The following is a 21661-nucleotide window of genomic DNA, read 5'->3' as shown; positions in this document are numbered from 1 at the left end:
TACAATAGTGGACTGGGGATGTGGCTCAGTTCCATGCATCAATGAGGCTCTGGGTTCAATCCCCAGCACTGCAAAAGAAATTAAAAAAGAGTATAACAGTGCTGTTCAGTAGCTGCCTCACCAGGGGCTAAGTGCATACCTGAGATGCAGGGAAAATGAAGTGGAGACTGATACAGGCAGGCCCCATCACTGACCAGGATATTCCATTATCCCTAGCCCCATAGGAAGAAAACAATTAAGAGAGACAAGACTTGGGCTGGGGATGTGGCTCAAGCGGTAGCGCGCTCGCCTGGCATGCGTGCGGCCCAGGTTCGATCCTCAGCACCACATACAAACAAAGATGTTGTGTCCGCTGAAAACTGAAAAATAAATATTAAAATTCTCTCTCTCTTCTCTCTCTCTCTCCCTCTCACTTAAAAAAAAAAAAAAAAAAAAAAAAAGAGAGACAAGACTTGACAGAAAAAAAAAATGATGTTTTTGAGAGAAACATCCCAGGAGTCCCTGATGCTCTTTCCATGAGCATTTATGTCCCTGCTCAAGTTAAATATTTGTTTCCCTTAAAATTTGCATACTGGTTTTCTAACCCAGGATGTGATGATGGGATTAGAGGTGGGACTTTTTAGGAAGAGATTAGGTCATGAGGATAGTGCCCTCATAATGGGGACAGAACCTTTTCCCTTAAATCTTGACCTTGAACTTCCCAGACTCCAGACTGTGAGAAATAAATCCCTGTTGTGTAAGCCACCCAGTCTATGGTACTGTGATACAGTCGCCCCCATAGATTAGGAAAGTCCTGGCTGTAAATTTTCTAGCTTGGGCTTTGGTCGGATAATTTCCTGATTCACACAAAACCAGACTCAAGTGCAAGGTCTTTATTCCATTGGCATTTTGGCTTCAGTTTTTTTTTTTTTTTTCTTTTGGAAGATTTTATGTTTTGATTGAGGGAAGGATGTCATTTCCCACTGTGTACCAGAAGGGATGTGCTGGCAGTAAATGTGAGACAAAATCAAGGCAACCAAAAGCGATGGCCTCCACTCCCCACCTTTGTGATTCTTACATTTTGGCTCCAGTTTGGGGAAATCACGGGACCAACAGATAAACCCCACCCTCACAGAGATCCTGTTATCCAAACATTGATTAAAAGCATGCTATTCAACAAAAAGGCATCACAGCAAGAGACTGGAACTCTGGCTTCTAAATGCTAAATTTTGACCCAAAAGGTAAACATCAAGGTGACTGTGAGTATAACAATAAAAGCTCCATATGCAAAAAGAGAGGGCAGAGAAGCCAGATGGACTGGTGTACACCTGTGATCCCAGCAACTCAGGAGGTTGAGACTGGAGGACTGCAAGTTCAAGACCAGCCTCAGCAACTTAGCAAGGCCCTAAGTAATTTAGTGAAACTCTGTCTCAAAATAAAAAATAAAAGGGTTGGGGAGGTGGCTCCATGGTAGAGTACCCCTGGGTTCAATCTCTAGTACAATAAATAAAGAGATAACAAAATAGTCAATGAGTAGATTGATAATTAACTGGAAAAAAAAAGAGTGAGGGCAGAGAGCCTTTTAAAAATAATTTTTAGCCATAGATGGATACAATACCTTTATTTTATTTCTATTTGGGGCTGAGGATCAAACCCAGTGCCTCTCACATTCTAGGCAAGTGCTGTACCACTGAGCCAGCCCCAGCCCCAGAGAGTATTTTAATGGTCCTCTAGCATGAAGAAAAGTCTTCTGATCTCCTCATCTATTACTTTATTTATTTATTTGTTTGTTTTTTTTAAAGAGAGAGTGAGAGAGGAGAGAGAGAGAGAATTTTTAATATTTATTTTTTAGTTATTGGCGGACACAACATCTTTGTTGGTATGTGGTGCTGAGGATCGAACCTGGGCCGCACGCATGCCAGGCGAGCGCGCTACCGCTTGAGCCACATCCCCAGCCCCCTCTATGACTTTATTTTCTCAGTAGTCCTATGAGGAAGGTAAGGGTAGGTAAGGTAACTGCCTCCATCTTACAGACAAACAGAGGCAAAGAGAGGTTAAGTGTACCACCCCCGGCTTCCTGGCTAGTTGTGTGCCAACCTTTCTGCCCAATCTGACCCAACAGAGTTGAATTTCCAAATCTTCAAAATAGGTACAAATCTAGCTGGGGGTCCTTCAGCAGATGAATTGCTAGGAAAAGAAATGGAGACAGAGATGTAAGGGAGATATGTAGAGTAGGAGACTTAGGACCAATCACTTGGTAAAAGGTATAAGAGTTCTTTCTGGGGTGATTAAAATGTTCTAAAATTAGATCATGCTGATGACTTCACAACTCTGTAAATACACTAAAGAGCACTGGTTCATACTGTTTAAATAGGTGAATTTTACAGTATGTAAGTTGTGTCTCGTTTTAAAACGAAGCTGTTTTAAAAAAGCATACCAATTATTTATAAATTTTTTTAGTTGTTGATGGACCTTTATTCATTTATTTATATGCAGTGCTGATTATTGAACCCAATGCCTCACATGCTAAGCAAATGCTCTATCACTGAGCCACAAGCCCAACCCAAAAGCATTCCAGTTTTTTGAAAATGGGGGCAAGACTAAGTTTTGTGGCTACAGACATATATTGGGGTGATAAAACTCTACAGAAAAGTACAGAAGTGATTAGTGGGAAAGTCAGGACTGCTCTCAGATGTGTGTGGGGGGGTTGTGATTGAAATGGGGCACATGACAAAGCAGCTTCTTCTCTTTTTGGGGGTGGGGGGAATCAGGGATTGAACCCAGGGATATTTAACCACTAACCCACATCACCAGCTCCCCCACACTTTTTTTTTTAAAAAAGACAGGGTCTTGGGCTGGGGATGTGGCTCAAGCGGTAGCGTGCTCACCTGGCATGCGTGCGGCCCAGGTTTGATCCTCAGCACCACATACAAATAAAGATGTTGTGTCCGCCAAAAACTGAAAAAATAAATATTAAAAAAAAAAAAAAGACAGGGTCTTGCCAAGTTGCTTAGGGCCTTGCTAAATTGTTGAGGCTGTCTTTGAACTTGTGATACCCCTGCCTCAGCCTCCTGAGTTGCTGGGATTACACGTATGTGTCACCACACTCAGCTACATGACAGAGCTTCTGTGGTGGGCAGCAGGTTTCATTTCTTGACCTGAATAGTAGTTTCCAGGATGTTTAAGATCCACATGTGTTTTGGGTAGTTTTCTGTATCTGTATTGTTATATAATAAAATTTTTAAAAACAGGGGAATTTGCCAGGTTCGGTCGTGTATGTCTAAAATCTCAGAGACTCAGGAGGATGATGTAGGCAGATCACATGAGGCCAGCCTGAGCAATTTAGTGAGGCCCTATCTCAAATTTTTTAAAAATGGCTGGGAATGTAGCTCAGCAATAGAGTATCCCTGGGTTCGGTCCCTATCACTGAAAAATATAAATAAATACATAAATACATAAATAAATAAAGTAGGGAAAATCAAGTAAGAAATGACATATATGTCAGACAGACTATAAGGTGCCCCCCATGCACCCCACATTCTGGAGTTCTTACCCTTGTTTCATGCCCTCCCCTTAAGTGTGTGTGTGATCTATGACTTGCTTCTATCCAACAGAATAAGGCAAAGGTAATAGGATATGTGCCATTATATGTTTATGTAATTATTGTGTAAGATTTCACATCCATCTTTTTTTTATATCAATTAATACTGTGCATAGGAAGCCTTCTTTTTTAAAAATATAATTTTATTTATTTATTTATATGTGGTCCTGAGGATCAAACCCAGTGCGTCACATGCACTAGGGAGTGCTCTACCACTGAGCCACAACCCCAGCCCTTCATATCCATCTTGCCAAAAGACTTTCTCTTCTTTATTGACTGGGAGAAGGCAGGCAACTCTGTTGCAAAAACTCAGGGGGTGAGGAACTGAGGGTGGTCTCCAGTCAACGGCCACCAAGAAATGGCAGCCTTCAATTCAACAACAAGAAACTGAATGCTGCCCACCATATGAGTTCCGGAGCAGATCCTTTCCTGGTTGAGCCTCCTGTGACACTGTGGCCCCAGCTGACATGTCAACTGCAATTTGAGAGACTCAGAAGCAGAAGCCTCAGCTAAGCTGGACGCTGACTCCTGACCCACAGAAACAGTGAGATAATAAATGTAAATTGTTTTAAACCACTAAATCCATCGTAATATCATTACACAGCAACTGATAAGTAATGTATGTCCCTTATGTTCTGGGGTCCCTGTGGCCACCCTTGCATTCAGTGAATCATTACCAGTTACAATTTCCTGTAGTGAAAGGCCACAGAATAAAATCAGTGATAGAAAAAGGCACACAGAGCAAGAGAATTCCCAATCATCCTCTCCCAGCGGGGTCCTGAGGACATTGCTTAATTTTCTCAGCAATGATGTGTGGCAATGTGGCTGGAGTACTGCCAATCAGGGAAGGTCCCCCAAGCCGCAGTATTCAATGCTTTTATTGGGGATCTGTCACATAGGCATGCCTCACTGCCCACATGGCTGACTTAATCTCTAGCCCGTGCAGAGGTCAAGGTGATACTGCATGGCCCAAAGCCCCCACTTAAACCAAGCCACTCATGCCAGGCAAGATATTTGAAGGGCTTATAGGTCCCCTCTCATGAGTCTGTCAGAGGCCAGTCCTTTCTTTGAAATGTGCAGGGTTCAAGAACTTCAAGCCTGCTTTGGTAATCCTGAACCACACAAAAGGATGAACTTCAAAAGTGGGATTCTTAAATTGAGTTGCCACCTGCTTGAAGGCAGAGAGAGAGGCCAGGAGACCACTGTGTTTTAACCCCTGAGGAAGCTTTATACTTGTACTTGATTTATGATCAGGGAGTTTCCAGGAGTTAGGCCGTAGAGCCAGAAGGCAGGGTGCAGAGGAGAGGAGGCCGCCATCTCACACTCATACAGAAGCTTCTCCTGACTGGCCACTGAATAGAAGGCAAGCTTCCTCTCCTCCAGGTCCAGCCAGATGCCCACCACCCCAGGTCTGTCTGAGCCAAGGACAGTTTCTTTGACCATGGTCCATGCAGACAACTGGCCAGTTCCCTTCCACTCTAGGCACCAAGAGTCTGCAGTCCTTCCCAGCATCCGGTCTCGGCTCATGCCCCAAGAGGCGACTCCAACTGCCCAGTTATTGCAGCACTTCGTGTCCACTTCCCAGTAATACCGCCCAGAAGACAGGGCCTGGGAACATAAGACCTGGCTGGTTGAAAACCTCTCTCGACTCCAAGGATAGAGCTGCCGGAATTGAGACACAGTCACTGTCCGGTGATCCTTAGATACCTTCAGGGTACAGGAGAGGCTTCGCAAGTCAAAGGTTGGACTGATGATCCCTGAGGAGAAAAGTATACCACCACAAGATCAGCTGGCTTTGGATCATCCAGGCTGACATGTCATCTAATAGAAAAAGCAGCATTGTAGTTGTTGTTTTTTTTTTTTTTGTGTGTGTGTGTGTGTGTGGTGCTGAGAATTGAACCCAGGGCCTTGTGCATGTAAGGCAAGCACTCTACCAACTGAGCCACATCCCCAGCTCACAGTGTTGTGTTCTGAGGGGTAAAAATGTTTTACTCATACATGCATTAAAATTGGTACATCAAGGGGGTTCGGTTATAGTTCAATGGTAGAGCACTTGCCTAGCATGTGTGAGGCACTTGGTTCGATCCTCAGCACCACATAAAAATAAATAAAATAAAATTAAGTCCATATACAACTAAAAATATTTAAATATATATATATATATATATATATATATATATTTAAATATTTTTATATAGCTATTTAAATATTTATATATATATATCCTGGATATTGTTATATGAATAATACCCCATTCCTGCCTTACTTTTCTTTTTTTCTTTTTTCTTTTCTTTTCTTTTTTTTGGTACCAGGGATTGAACTCAAGGGCACATGGCCACTGAGCCACATCCCCAGCCCTATTTTATATTTTATTTAGAGACAGGGTCTCACTGAGTTGCTTAGTGCCTCACCATTGCTGAGGCTGGCTTTGAACTCACGATCCCCCTGCCTCAGCCTTCCACACCACTGAGATTACAGGCATGTGCCACCACATCCAGCTGCCTTACTTTTCACCTACCCATTAGTTATCTTTCAGGAAGCCCTCTCTTCCCGCTGGCTGAATTCCATCCAACACAAAATCATCTCTTATTTTTCTCAATATTCCTGTGCTTTACAAGTATGACCATTGCTATTTGGATCTCTCTAGTTAAATTTTGGTTTTCTGATTAAGGTCTGTATCTTATTCATCTTGTATGTATGTATGTATGTGTGTGTGTGTGTGTGTGTGTGTGTGTGTGTGTGTATATATATATATATATATATATATATATATATATAGTAGATGGACACAATACCTTTATTTATTTATTTTTTTATGTGGTGCCAGGGATCGAACCCAGTGCCTCACGTATGCTAGACAAGCACCCTACCACTGAGCCACAACCCTGGCCCTCATCTTGTATATTTCATATTATTTCTCCCCCTCCCTTTTTTTTTCCAGGGTTAGTGATCAAATCCAGGGCCTCAGACATGCTAGACAAGTGCTCTACCACTGAGCGACACCCCAACCCCTATTGTTTCCTACCAAGTGAACAACTGATAACTCTTATGTGCCATGACCACTCTATGCATTATTTCACATACATGCACTTGTGCATCCTTACAGAAAGCCCACAAGAGAAATGCTATTGTTATCACCATTTTATAAATGAGGAAACTGAGGCTCTAAGGGACGAAGTGATTCATCCAAGCTCACACAGCTAGTGATGCTGGGAGTCACACCCCCAGCTCCATGATCCATGCTCTTTTTTTTTTTTTTTAAGAGAGTGAAAGAGGAGAGAGAGAGAGAGAGAGAGAGAGAGAGAGAGAGAGAGAGAGAATTTTTTTTTTTTTTAAGAGAGAGTGAGAGAGAGGGGGACAGAGAGAGAGAGAATTTTAACATTTATTTATTCTTAGTTCTCGGCGGACACAACATCTTTGTTGGTATGTGGTGCTGAGGATCGAACCCGGGCCGCACGCATGCCAGGCGAGCGCGCTACCGCTTGAGCCACATCCCCAGCCCCTGATCCATGCTCTTAAGGACTCCCCAGACTCGGACAACAGTAGCACCTATGCAGGTGGGGGAACAGGCAGTTGGCTGTAATTGGTGACCCCCGCCTGGATATTCAAAGGTTGCCTGGGCTCTAAGTGCTCATGGGTCTAGCCGAGTCTGAAATTTGGGAGTCTCAAGGCCTCTTTGCCTTTGTACTCAACTCCCCATGTGGAGGGACCTATTCTGGACAACAAACACAAGTATAGTCAGCCAGGGAGTGGGCCTTGCAGCGGGAAGACAGACAGTATGTTCTTGCTTTTCACTCTACCTTTTTCTTCTTTTACATATTTATTTATTTATTTATTAGTTGTAGCTGGACACAATACCTTTATCTCACTTATTTATTTTTGTGTGGTGCTGAGGATTGAACCCAGGGTCTCGTACATGTGAGGTGAGCGCTCTACTGCTGAGCCACAACCCCAGCACCCCCAGTTGTTTCTTTTCAATATTTTTTTTTAGTTGTTAATGAACCTTTATTGTACTTATTCATTTATATGCGGTGCTGAGAATTGAATCCAGTGTCTCACACATGCAAAGCTAGTGCTCTACCACTGAGCCACAGCCCCAGCCCCCAAACCTGAGTTTTAAATGGACCACATACTTACACTGAGCAAAACGAGAGGTCCTCCTAGGTTGAGGGCAGCTCTGGTCAGGCAATGAGGAGGAAGACAGAGCTTTCAGGAATTCCACTAAGGAATCAAAAAAAAAAAAAAAAAAAGGAAAGAGAAAGGCCCATCAGCAAAGGCATACTGGAGGTATTCAAATATCACATCCAGGCACGTGTCTTACTTTATACTGTGGCACACTTCTGATCAGGCAATATATTCAGCCCAGGTACAGCTAGCTCCTCACTGTGGAATTTTTCTTTAAATAGTTGGGCACAATACCTTTATTTTGTTTATTTGGTTTTTTATGTGATGCTGAGGATGGAACCCAGGTCTCGCATGTGCTAGGCTAGCGCTCTACCACTGAGCCACAACCCCAGCTCTGGAATATTTTTTAATATATATATATATTTTTAGTTGTTGATGGACCTTTACTTTATTCATTTATTTATACGTGGTGCTGAGAATCTAACTCAGGGCCTCACACATGCGAAGCAAGCACTTTACCACTGAGCCACATCCCCAGCCCCTCACCGTGAACTCTTACTGTCTGTTTCCCCAGTAAGCCCTAAGGTCCCGGCTTCTTGTTCATCTGTGTGTTCTAAGAATGAAGCCCCATATGAGCCCTACATATAGAAAGTATCTGTTGCATTTTTTAAAAATATTTTTTAGTTTTCAGTGAACCTTTATTTTATTTATTTATATGCAGACTGAGACTCCACCCAGTGCCTCACACATGCTAGGCAAGTCCTCTACCACTGAGCCATAATCCCAGCCCCCTGATGCATGTTTATCAAATAAATTAACTAATACAGTTCCAGGGGTGTGCATCTTCCTGATACCCACCATACTCATGATCCCTATGTCAATACCTTAAACTACTGCTATATAAACTGGTAAGGTTTGTCTAAACTGCTGATACCTCCTAACTTCCTCTCAAGTACAAAAGTTTAATTGTTAACTCAAAGCAACTATATGTGCTAGACTGCAATGACCATAACAGGGGAAGAGAAAGTAAAGAAAGCTGGGTGACCCATGCCTGTAATCCCAGGGACTAAGGAGGCCGAGGCAGGAGGATGGCAAATTCAAAACCAGCCTCAAAAATATAGTGAGGCCCTAAGCAACTTAGTGAGATCTGGTCTCAAAATTTAAAAATTAAAAAAATAATAATAAAAATAAAAAAGGCTGGGGATGCAGCTCAATGGTAAAGTGCCTCTGGGTTTAATCCCCAGTACCAAAAAAAAAAAAAAAGAAAGAAAGAAAAGGAATAAATGATAAACTGATAAATGGATACACAAAGTGTGGTTGATAATGGAGTTATCAGTGGAAAACTATTCAGCCTTTATTAGAAGGAATTTTGACATACCACAACATGGATAAACCTGAAGGATATTATTCTAAGTGAAATAAGCCAGTCACAAAACAGACAAATACTTCAGGCTGGGGGTGTAACTCCATGATAGAGAATGTGGTCAGTATGCATGAGGCTCTGGGTTTGGTCCCCAGAACTGACAAAAAAAAATTTTTTTAAATTCATATAGGTAACACTATTCTCCTATTTAGCTGATAAGATTGTTGCTTATTATTAGTTTTTTAAAATAGGTTGTATGACCTGCTAAAATAATTTACTTTTTTTTTTTTTTTTGCACAGCTAGGGATTGAATACAGGGTCTCATACATGCTAGGTAAGCACTCTACCACTGAGCAACATCTCCAGCCCCTTTATTTTATTTTATTTCTTTTATTAAATCTAACATTTCTAAAAAATAAATATTAAAATTCAAAAAAAAGGGCTGGGGATGTGGCTCAAGTGGTAGCGCGTTCGCCTGGCATGCGTGCGGCCCGGGTTCGATTCTCAGCACCACATACAAACAAAGATGTTGTGTCCGTCAAAAACTAAAAAATAAATACTCTGTCTTTAAAAAAAAAAATCTAACATTTCTCATCCCTGTTGAGGGGGTAAATAATCTACACTTGAGTGTTTCCAACTTTAAAGATACTCAGAAAAAATTTACACTCGATGTACATTCAAAATATACTATTAAAGTAGTAATGAATATGGGGCTGGAGTTGTGGCTCAGTGGTAGAGCGCTTGCCTGGCATGTGTGAGGCCCTGGGTTCGATCCTCAGCACCGAATATGAATAAATAAATAAATATATAGATAAATAAATAAGTTAAAGGATCTATTGAGAACTAAAAACTATTTTTTAAAAAATGCTATTGAATAGCTATTAAAACACTGGAAATTATTATGAAATAAAGTTTTATGATGAATTAACCCTCTGGGTATAAAGCAGGTTGCCTACTCACTGGTTACAAAATGAATGTTAGGTTTTGTAAGAGGGAAAATAAGATGTTTACATTAAGCAGGTGACTGTATAGAAATATTTGTTATGCAAAACTTAATTATTGAGAAGTTTCTTTTTTTTTCTTTTTCTTTTTTTTTTTTTTGGTATCAGGGATTGAACCCAGGGGTGCATAACCACCAAGCCACATCCCCAGCCCCTTTTTATATTTTACTAAAGTCAGAGTCTCACTGAGTTGGTTAGGGCTTCTCTAAGTTGCTGAGGCTGGATTTGAACTCATGATCCTCCTGCCTTAGCCTCCTGAGTCACTGAGATTACAGGAATGCATCACCATGCCTGGCACTGAGAAGTTTCTTTATAATAGAGTTAAAACTATCTCATTTCTCTACTACAACAAGGGAATAAGTCATAAGCTTTTTCTTTTAAAAAAGTAGAAAGAAACCCTTGGGCATTTAAAATAATTTAATTATTTCAGGACCAAGTCTCTATACTACTATTCTTTTTAAGTGCTGCATAAGATTTACAAAATTTACTAATGAGTTTGTCAAAAGTGCAGAGTCCTGAGACTCACTTCTAGAGATGCTGATTCAGTAGTCTGGGACATGAAGAACAACTAGTCTATAGTCCTAACCAAAACGCTCTCCTGTGTATACTGATTCATAAAGGTACCAAGATGTAGAACAAAAGCAACATACAGAACAATAAATATAATGTGTTATTGTATATGGTCCTGGCAATGGATCAATATATGATCCCTAGCACCACAGAATAAAAAACAAAACAAGAAAATATCCAATATATTCTCTTTCAGTGTTTTTTTTTTTTTTAATCTTTTAGATAGGCTTTCACTAAAATTTCCCAGTTGGCCTCAAATTTGCAATCCTCCTATCAGCCTCCTGAGTCTCTGGGATTACAGGCATACAACACCACACACAGCTCCCCAACATTAATTTTAAAAGACCACACAAGATACGAATAGACAATTCGTGGAGAAATTAAAATTAAAAGTATGGTACACTGCTAATCACTCTTTTACACAACAAATTGACAAAAAACTAGTTTGACAACACACAGTTGGAAGATTGCACTGATATATACTTCTATAGGAGTGTAAATTGGTATAACCCAACTACAAAGAAATTTGTCAACATATAACAAAATGCCAAATGAATTTACCCTATGACCCAGCAACTTTTACTGGCAAACTTACAATTACATCTGCACCCATGTGAAATGATATATGTACATAGTTATTGACTTCAGCATTGATTGTAATTATAAACAATTAGAAACAATCATGTATACATCAGTAAAGTATTGGGCAAATAAATGTCTGTATGCATAGACTGGAATACTAAGCAGCTATGAAAAACAAAACACACTCCTGTGTATACTGATTCATAAAGATACCAAGATGTAGAACAAAAGCAACATACAGAACAATGAATATAAATGTGTTACCTTTTGTGTAAAAAAGTAAGACTGTGGGAAATAAAATGCAAATTTATATTAGCTTATATTTTCATAATCAAATTCTGGAGGCTGGGATTGCAGCTCAGCAGCAGAGTGCTTGCTTAGCAAGTGCGAGACACAAGGTTCGATTCTCAGCACCACATACAATAAATTAAAAAAATAAAAATTAAAAAAAATTCAGAATGGATCTAATAAAAAGTGGTGAACTGAAAATGGAGAATTGGGCAGGGTGGGAGAGAAACTTTTGTTGTATGCCTACACATAGTTTTGCTTTTTATTTATTTATTTTTTTTAAATATTCTTTTAGCTGAAGATGGACCCAATATCTTTATTTATTTATTTTTATGTGGTGCTGAGGATTGAACCCAGCACCTCGCGCATGCCAGGCGAGCGCGCTACCGCTTGAGCCACATCCCCAGCCCCTAGTTTTGCTTTTTAAATAAAACATTTTTAACTTAACCTCAAAATTCAAAAATTGATCTGAAATTTGTATTAATAAATAAAATCACTATGTTTAGGATTACATGAGACCAAGACAACACTTATTTCTCAGATAATTTCTGGATCAACTAATAAACTGCCCTCTAATCATTTTCCTTAAGAAACTTTCTCCAAGGAATCATGCTTCTCACTTGAACAAGGAATGACTTTTTAAGCAGAGCAAGATTATTTAAATATTAGAAAGCTATGAGAGATATATCCCTACAGTACATAAAGTTAGCAGTGGCCCGACCAGGAGGTAGGGTTTTGGGAGACCAGAGTTAATCTCTAATGTCTAACTGGCTGCTGTAACTTTTCACATAACTCTGGGGGAACAGAGAACACACAGTCAAGAAGAAAGCCCTTTCTACATTGTTACTGTTTGACGTTAACATGTACCCCAGAGATTATATTTGAAAAGAATGCATAAAAATTATCTATACAGTTGCATGCTTTGTTAATAAAGACATTTACTAGTTAACAAATAAAAAGCAACAAGGTAGTATGGCCATTTTTTTTTTTTTTTAGAGAGAGAGAGAGAGAATTTTTTAATATTTATTTTTTAGTTTTTGGTGGACACAACATCTTTATTTTTATTTTTTTATGTGGTGCTGAGGATCGAACCAGCGCCCCCGCGCATGCTAGGCGAGCCGCTACCGCTTGAGCCACATTCCCAGCCCCAGTATGGCCATTTTGACAATACTAATTCTGCCTATCCAGGAGCATGGAAGGTCTTTCCATCTTCTATGGTTTTCTTCCTTTCTTTCTTTGGTGTTCTGTAGTTGTCACTGTAGAGGTCTTTCACCTCTTTTGTTAGATTGACTCCCAAGTATTTTACTTTTTTTGAAGCTATTGTGAATGGGACAGTTTTCCTAATTTCTCTTCCAATAGATTCATCACTGATGTATAGGAATGTGTTTGATTTATGGGTGCTGATTTTATTACCTGCTACATTGCTGAATTCTTTTGTGAGTTTTAGAAGTTTTCTGGTGGAAATTTTGGCCTCTTCTAAATATAGAATCATGTCATCGGCAAATAGTGATACTACCAAAAGCGTTATACAGATTTAATGCAATTCCAATTAAAATCCCAATGACATCTTTCATAGAACTAGAAAAAGCAATCATGAAATTCATTTGGAAAAATAAAGGATCCAGAATAGCCAAAGCAATCCTTAGCAAGAAGAGGAAAACAGGAGACACCACAATACCAGACCTTAAACAATACTACAGAGTCATAGTAACAAAAAATGGCATGGTATTGAAACCAAAACATATATAGAACGATAGTACAGAATAGAAGACACAGAGACAAACCCACATAAATATAGTTATCTTATACTAGACAAAGGCACCAAAAACATTCATTGGAGAAAAGATAGCCTATTCAATGAATGGTGCAACAAAATAAAATTGAACCCCTTCTCACCCCGCATGAAACTCAAGTCAAAGTGGATCAAACACTTAGGCACCCAACAGCTCCGGAGGCTGAGGCAGGAGGATCACGAGTTCAAAGCTAGCCTCAGCAATAGTGAGGTGCTAACTCAGTGAGATCCTGTCTCTAAATAAAATACAAAATAGAACTGGAGATGTGGCTCCATGGTTGAGTCTCCCTGAGTTCAATCCCAGGTACCGAAAAAAAAAAAAAAAAAAAAAAAAAACAAGACTTAGGCACTAGACCAGAGAGAGCATCTATGCCTAATAGAAGAAAAAGTAGGCCCAAATCTTTACCATGTCTGACTTCTTTAACAAGATACCTAGAGCACAAGAAGTAAAATGAAGAATCAATAAATGGGATGGATTCAAACTAAAAAGCTTCTTCTCAGCAAAGGAAACAATCAATAATGTGAAGAGAGAGCCTACAGAATGGGAGAAAATCTTTACTGCATGCACCTCAGATAGAGCATTAAATCTCCAGGATATATAAAGAACTCAAAAACTTAACACAAACAAACAAACAAATAACCCAATCAATAAATGGGCTAAGGACTGAACAGACACTTCACAGAAAAAATACAATCAATTAACAAATATATGAAAAAATGTTCAACCTCTTTAGCAATTAGAGAAATGCAAATCAAAACTACTCTAAGATTTCATCTCACCCAGTCAAAATGGCAATTATCAAGAATAAAAACAACAATAAATGTTAATGAGGATATGGGGGAAAAGGTACACTAATACATTGCTGGTGGAAATGCAAATTGGTGCAATCATTATGGAAAATGGTATGGATATTCCTCAGAAAACTTGGAATGGAACCACCATTTGACCCAATTATCCCACTTCTCGGTTTATACCCAAAGAACTTAAAATCAGCATATTGCAGTGATGCAGCCACATCAATGTTTATAGCAGCTCAACTCACAGTAGCTAAACTATGGAACAAAACTAAACTAAACTAGGTGCCCTTCAACAGATGAATGGATAAAAAAATGTGATATGTATACATATATATATACATATACACACACACATATATATGATGGAATATTACTCAGCCTTAAAGAAGAATGAAATTATGGCATTTGCTAGTAAATGGATTGAGCTGGAGAATATCATGCTAAGCAAAATAAACCAATCCCAAAGAACAAAAGGCCAAATGTTTTCTCTAATATGCATGTTAATTCACAATGGGGAGGGGGGCAGAGCTAGGAAGAACAGAGGTACTTTAGATAGAGGGGAGTGAAGAGAGGGGAGACATTATTACCTATGTGCATATATAACTGCATGACCGATGTGATTGTACAACATGTACAATCAGAAAAATGAGAAACTATCCTCCATTTACATATGATATATCAAAGTGCATAAATGTATGCTACTATCATGTATAACTAATTAGAACAAATTAAAAAAAAAATTAAAAAAAGCAACCAGGGCTGGTGGTGCACACATGTAGTCCCAACTATTCAGGGGGCTGAGGCAAGGAGGACCCTGTGAGCTCGGGAACTGGAGACCAGCCTGGGCAACATAGCAAGACCCATCTCAAAAACCAACACCAAAAGCAGCCAATTTCCAAACCTCCTTGGGAGGATAACATGACAAGCAGTAAGCTAGGATCTCCGTTTATGGGTTTTAGAAAACGAGTTTCAGTCTATTCAGGGCCTGAGATACAGCACACCTCCAATCAGGTCCCCAAACTTACTTAGTCACAAACACACCTCAGCCGACTCCCACTTGATTTACAACCCCACAGAGATGAAGCAGCCACACTCTGGGATCCTGTCCCCAAAGAACAAAGCCCCGCAGCCACTTGGTCATTTCCACCCAGCTCCTACGTTTAATCCTCCTCCACAAAATAAAATCACCTCACCCTGGGTCTGCTCTTCGGGAGTCGCTTTCCATGTGAAGTTTTCTTGTAAGTTTTTCTGAATTTCTTCTAGATCATGGAGAATCTCTCCCATCCTCCCTTGTGATGTGTTGAAAGTTTCTAGGTTTAGAGAAGTCAAGCCACGGTCCTCCCCGGAAGACAAGGCCTATTCATCAGAAAACAGCAAATCAATGAAAGTGCCCATTGGAACCCATCAAATATGACATCCAATGGCCTCAGCCTCCTGGGTCTCTGGGATTACCGGAGTACACCACCATACGTAGCTTCCCATCATTGATTTTAAAAGACAACACAAGATATGAATAGATAATTCAGGCAGAAATTCAAATTAAAAAATACGGTACACTCGAATATGTTTTCATTTACCTCCTAGCAGGTTTTTTTAAGATAAGGCTTTCAAAATATGTACCTTTAAAATAATATAGAATAGAATTAGTATAGCAAAATATTAAGGAGTATTTGTTATTTATTTATTTTGAGATGAGGTTTCACTATGTTATTCAGGCTGGTCTTTTTAAAATATACATTTTTAGTTGTAAATGGACACAATACCTTTATTTTGTTTTTGGGTGGAAACTGGGGATGGAACCCAGTTCAATGTGGTGCTGGGGATTGAACCCAGTTCCTCACACATGCTAGGCAAGTGCTCTGCCTCTGAGCCACAACCCCAGCCCTTTAGACTGGTCTTACACTCCTGAGCTCAAATGATCCTCCTGCCTCATCCTCCCAATTGCTGAAATTACCAACTTGCATCACAATACCAGGCTCAAAAGTGCTTATTTCTGAGTGATGGTGTTATGGAAGATTTTAATTTGTCTTTTGTTTGCTTGCTTTTTGTGGAGCTAGGATTGAACTGAGAGCTTCATGCATACTAAGCACATGCTCTACCACTGAGCTACACTCCCAGCCTAATTCGTTTTCTTTAAATGCTAATACTTTCTGACTTTTTTTTTTTTTCAATAAACAAGACTTTCTTAGGTAATACACAAATTAAAAAGTTTAGGCCCATCTTATGGACCTTACAAAATAAATTATACAGCTTCACTGAGATAAGCCATAAAGGTCAGATAATCTCCCAAATCTATCATTGTATATATTCCTTCTCAAAAGCCAATGTAAGGGGTCTGGGGTTGTGGCTCAGCGGTAGAGTGCTTGCCTAGGATGGGGGAGGCCCTAGGTTCAATCCTCAGCACCACATTGAGATAAAGGTCCAACTACAACTAAAAAAAATAATAATTAAAAAAAAAGCCAATGTAAGTATATGGCTACATCTAACTCTGACCTGTAACAATGCTTCCTGATTTTTCTTTAACCTCAGATCCTGCTATTTATTCCCCAAGACAGCCTCTCATCTACTCAGTTTTCTTTGGTAACTCTGTATAATCTATCCTCCAATCTTATCACCAATCATAATATAAGTATTATACTTATTGAGTACTTTCCACATGTTAGATCTCACTATGTTACTCAGGCTGGCCCAGCCTAAGTATGGAATTTGCCTAATAACCTCACAAGGCAAGTTTATTTTCCCCATATTACAAAAGAAGTTGAAGTTCATGGAGATTAACTAAATTGCCATGGTGAATATTGTCCTACATGTTCACATTGTTCAAGCATTTTTTTTTCTTTTGTACTAGGAATTGAATCCAGGGGCACTTTACTCTTGAGTTACATCCCCAGCCCTATTTATTTTTTTTAATTTAAACAGGATTTCACTCAGTTGCTGAGGCTGGCCTCAAACTTACAATCCTCCTGCAACTTGTGATCCTCCTGTAACTTGGGAGGCTGAGGCAGGAGGATCACAAGTTCAAGGGCAGCCTTAGCAACTTAGCAAGACCCTTAACAATTTAGTGAGAGCCTATCTCAAAATAAAAAAATAGGACTGGGTATGTAGCTCAGTGGTAAAACATGTCTAGGCTCAACCCTTAGTACCAAACAAAAAACCATGGGTGTTGGGGGGATCACTTTTTTTGGGGGGAGAGGGTAGTTAGAAAGGGATCTACAATTCAGCCTTGAAGAATTCTAGCATTTAATTACTCAGAGAGAGGGAGAGAGAGAGAAAGAGAGAGAGAGAGAGAGAGAGAGAGAGTGCCTACAAAACACACTGAAAGGAACCCACCAGAAAATGATGGAGGAAAAAACCAGAAAATTTGTGTCCCAAAAGCTAAGAAGTTAAAGCCAGAGAAAAATAAAATGAAAAAGTGCTAAGAGCGTCAAGGCAGATGATGTGATCAACTATACCAAGGCTGCTGAAAGGTCAATGAAGATAAGAACCAGAATGTCTGTAAACCTGACCTATAGGCCTCTGTAATCTTAGAGAGAGTTTGTTAGATGGAGTGGTAAAGACAAATCTTAGTCCACTTGGAGCTTCTGAAACTCATATCCAGCATGCCAAACTTCCAGTCATTCATGTTTGGTTGAGATTAAGGGTGTGGCTCAGTGGTAGAGCATTTGCCTAGCATGAGTGAGGCCCTGGGTTCCATTCCCAGTACCTTCCTCCTCCCCATACAGTTGAGACTTATTGGATCTTGAGTCCTCAAACATATTCATATTGTTCTCTTGGAAGCCATCCCTAGCCCTACCCTGTTTCTCAACTTTTTCTCACCTAGCTGAGCCTACCGTGCTCACAATGTTGTCTTGTCCAGATTCTGAGAGAGGTGTCTGCCTCTGGAGTCTCTTGACAATGTCCACCAGCTGTCCCACCAGGTCCATCAGCTTCTGGAAGACTTCTGTGATGTTTTCCGGTACTGTCGCCTTTAAAAGAGCAAAGCTGGGCTGTGGGGGTCCTATAAAACTGGACCTGGGAACCAGCACTAAATAAAGTGAACTGTAAACTCTGTGGTACTAGCATAAAGACAAACATATAGACCAATGGAGAATATAGAATGGAGAGCCAAGAAATAAGTGCTCATATATACGGTCAAATTAGTATTATTTTATTTATTTACTTATTTATTTGCCATACTGGGGGGTTGAACCCAGGGCCTCATAAATGTTAAGGAAGGGCTATACCTCAAATGATTTTTTTTAAATATTTTTTTTAGTTATAGAGGAACACAATACCTTTATTTATTTACTTTTATGTGGTGTTGAGGATTGAACCCAGTGCCTCATACCTGGGAGGCAAGCGGTCTATCCCTGAGCCACAACCCCAGCCCCTCAGATGATTTTTGACAAAGAGTGTCAAGACTATTCAATGGGGGAAAGGAGTCTTTTCAACAAATGGTACTGGGGAAACCAGATATCCATATGCAAAAATCAACTCAAAAAGCTGAGGGTGTTGCTCAGTGTGGTCAGTGGTAAAGTGCATGCTTAGCATGTGTGAGGCTCTGGATTCTATACTCTAACACACATACACACACACACCCCTCAAAATCTGTCAAAGACCTAAATGTAAGGCCTACAACAATACAATTTTAAGAAGAAAACAGGACAAAGACTTCATAACATTGGATTTGGCAATAATTTCTTGAATATAACACCAAAGGTATAGGCAACAAAAGAAAAAATATAGATTCGACATAAGAAATTATTTAAAAAATATACATACCTTGGGTTGAGGTTGTGGCTCAGCGGTAGAGCACTTGCCTAGCATCTGTGAGGCCCTGCGAGCGATCCTCAGCACCACATAAAAATGAATAAGTAAAATAAAGGTATTGTGTCCAACTACAATTAAAAAAAATAAACTTTTTTTTTAAAAAAAATGTACCTCAAGCCCCAGAACGTGTGGAGAGGCCGGTGTGAGTTCGGGAATAAAGAATTGCTGTTTGAATCGACAAAGCTGTGAGTGGCTCGTGATCTTGTGCCCAGCCAAGACTGTGGCATTTTGGTGGTCCGTACGGGGAACGTCTGAAGCTTGGGGGGAGAACAGCAGCCGATTTGGATTCCAGAGAGACTAACTAAAGCAATTTCTACAGAACAAAAAGAAGATGATTTGGCTCAAATCCATAACAGCTGATATCCAGAGCTCCAGCTTGACTATTCTTACATCTGCGACAGTGATCAACCAGGTTCTCGGCGGACACAACATCTTTGTTGGTATGTGGTGCTGAGGATCGAACCCGGGCCGCACGCATGCCAGGCGAGCGCACTACCGCTTGAGCCACATCCCCAGCCCAACTGTGGAGTTTTTAAACATTGCAATGGAGATTTCACCTAGGATAATGTCTCTTTAGCATCATTGCCAGAATTCCCATCTCCATCCCAGTGCCGGTGAAGACTAAGATAAAACCAAGCTACAGCTTCTATGATAGCCATCACAGTAAACTGTACAAACTGATGCATCAATGAATATAACTCAACAAGTAATGCTCAATCAAGGACTCGATTTACTTTGGGAGGAAATGGACATATTGATAGACTCTTCCACTTTGAACTGCCTGCAGAACTTGCCTGGACTATACATCAGTTGTATGCATTGTGAACTATCGTCTGGTGCAGCGAATTGTGGTAATGCTGGCATATCTTTGCTGATGGTGTCACCAGTGACGCAATTTTTCCAAAGGAGCCGTCAACTGGCTTGGTGTCGTGGCATTTCTGTATCCTTCTACTAGTGATGGTCTAAAATTTGGGGGCCAACAGAGGTGAGGCAAAGAACCTCAACCCCCCCCCACTGGCACCAAGGCTAAATTTGGGGGCCAACAGAGGTGAGGCAAGAACGTCACCCCCCCCACTGGTGCATAGGCCTATCCACAAGCATGGCTGAATGCTGGACCAGTAGTCAGTGACGGGTTGATCTGATTGCAGTGGATTCAACCTAAGACAGGAAGCTGACGCCTAAAGGTCAGTTCTCCCATGACGGGTAAGAACCATATGTTGAATTGGACAACCTACCAGGCACGGTCCTTAAGCCACATTGCTTGTTGTTTAATTAATCAGAAGGGGGGAGATGCTGAGGGCCATTGCCAAGTAGGAATGACGCATGGATATTTCCTTGCCAGCGTACCCCATGTTAAATGGACTTGCCTTGGAAATTCGCTGTTGACATTGCATGTAAGGTGACCTTGCTCAAGGACCAAGGCGGATCCGGGTTTAGAGCTGATCAGGTTTGAGGAAGTATCCCGGTCCTTGGGTTTTGGGCATTCTGGTTTAAGACAATAGGGGTTTTAGGGAAATTGGAGGTTGAAGATTATTGCTGCAGGGATTAGGGTGTTCCTGCTGCTTGTTCCCATTGAGTGTGAGATTCAAATGGGATTTTGGAAAAAAGCCTCCTGGAGTAGATGAATTGGGCCGAGGCAGAACGGGATTGCCCCAGAACGTGTGTAGAGGCCGGTGTGAGTTCGGGAATAAAGAATTGCTGTTTGAATCGACAAAAAAAAAAAAAAAAAAAAAAAAATGTACCTCAAAAGACACGAATAGAAGGAAACTCAGAGAATGGGAGAAAATAATTGCAAATCATGAGTCTGATAAGGGATTCATACTCGGAATATATAGAGAATTCCTAAAACTCAAAAACAACGACAACCAAAAGGAGTCTCAATTTAAATACGTCGAAGGACTCCAATAGATGTAACTCCAAAGAAGATCCGCCAAGGGCCAATAAGCACGGGAAGATGCTCAGCATCATCGGTGCTGGGGGGAAATGCACATCAAAACCACGAAATACCACTTGACACCTCTATGGAGCTGTAAGGCTGTACTAAAAAAATAAAAATCCAGAAAATAGCAAGTGTTGACAGGGATGTAGAAAAATTGGAACATTCATTGTTGGTGGGAACAGAACAGGGCGCATCCACCTTGGAAAACAGTTTGGCTGTTCCTCAGTCAGTTAAATACGGAATTACCATGCGATCCAACAATTCTGTTCCTGGTTATACACCAAAAGACCTGAAGATAGGGGTCAGGGGGGCAGCTGAGTGGCCGGGGGAGAGCGCAGGGGGAGAGGGCAGGGGGGGAGGGCAGGGGGCGCGGGCAGCCTGCAGGAGACAGGGGGCGCTGCGGGCGAGGCTCCCTACCCGCGGCGGTGCCGGGCGGTGCTCGGGCCCTTGGACCGGGCTCAGGACCCGCTCCGGGCCGACCTCCAGCTCGTTCTGCGCCCGGCTGAACTTGTCCGCCAGGTACTGCAGTAGCGTGTTCTTTCGCAGCTTCGGCCGCAGCGCTGTGCCCTCGAGGCAGGTGGGGCAGGCCCACGGGTGGCTCGCGACCCCGGTGCCCCGCGCGCCCCACGCTCTCCTCAAGCACTCGCAGCAGAAGCTGTGGCCGCACTGCAGCGTGGCGGGCGAGGTCAGCAGCCCTTGGCAGATGATGCAGTTCAGGTCCTCCTCCGTCAGCCACACGGGGATCGCCGAACTGGAGCTCGGGCCAGCCATGGTGACCCAGGCGCCTGGACTCGGAAGCGGGCGCCCAAGTCCC

At 41.1% G+C, this 21661-nt stretch overlaps 1 protein-coding gene across 3 annotated transcripts; it reads right to left on the bottom strand.

Moving 5' to 3' along the window:
- Window positions 1–2031: 2031 nt before the first annotated feature.
- Window positions 2032–21661, bottom strand: RNF135 (ring finger protein 135). 3 transcript variants are annotated; one of them, XM_081270856.1, is made up of 5 exons: window positions 21265–21661; window positions 17939–18064; window positions 15293–15455; window positions 7718–7801; window positions 2033–5337 (listed from the first exon to the last, which is right to left on the bottom strand). In XM_081270856.1, exons 1-5 carry the CDS (start codon window positions 21616–21618, stop codon window positions 4808–4810), a joined length of 1257 nt encoding a protein of 418 aa, XP_081126982.1. In that variant the 5' UTR covers window positions 21619–21661; the 3' UTR covers window positions 2033–4807. The 3 variants fall into 3 exon arrangements, with proteins under 3 accessions (XP_081126983.1, XP_081126982.1, XP_081126981.1); XM_081270855.1 differs by having other exon boundaries at window positions 2034–5337; window positions 17930–18064; XM_081270857.1 differs by lacking the exon at window positions 7718–7801 and having other exon boundaries at window positions 2032–5337; window positions 17930–18064.

The sequence above is a fragment of the Spermophilus citellus genome (genome assembly GCF_964194105.1).
Source record: "Spermophilus citellus genome assembly, chromosome: 17".
In the NCBI taxonomy this organism is placed as follows: domain Eukaryota; kingdom Metazoa; phylum Chordata; class Mammalia; order Rodentia; family Sciuridae; genus Spermophilus; species Spermophilus citellus.
This window is presented reverse-complemented; position numbering and strand designations above follow the sequence as displayed.

What these genes read in the sequence shown, in the direction of transcription:
- RNF135 (XM_081270855.1), bottom strand. Translation starts at nt 21,618, where the DNA reads ATGGCTGGCCCGAGCTCCAGTTCGGCGATCCCCGTGTGGCTGACGGAG. An exon ending in ACCGCCCGGCACCGCCGCGG is followed by an intron (nt 18,065 to 21,264) that starts GTAGGGAGCCTC and finishes GCTCTTTTAAAG; the next exon opens with GCGACAGTACCGGAAAACAT. An exon ending in AAGACAACATTGTGAGCACG is followed by an intron (nt 15,456 to 17,929) that starts GTAGGCTCAGCT and finishes TCTGATGAATAG; the next exon opens with GCCTTGTCTTCCGGGGAGGA.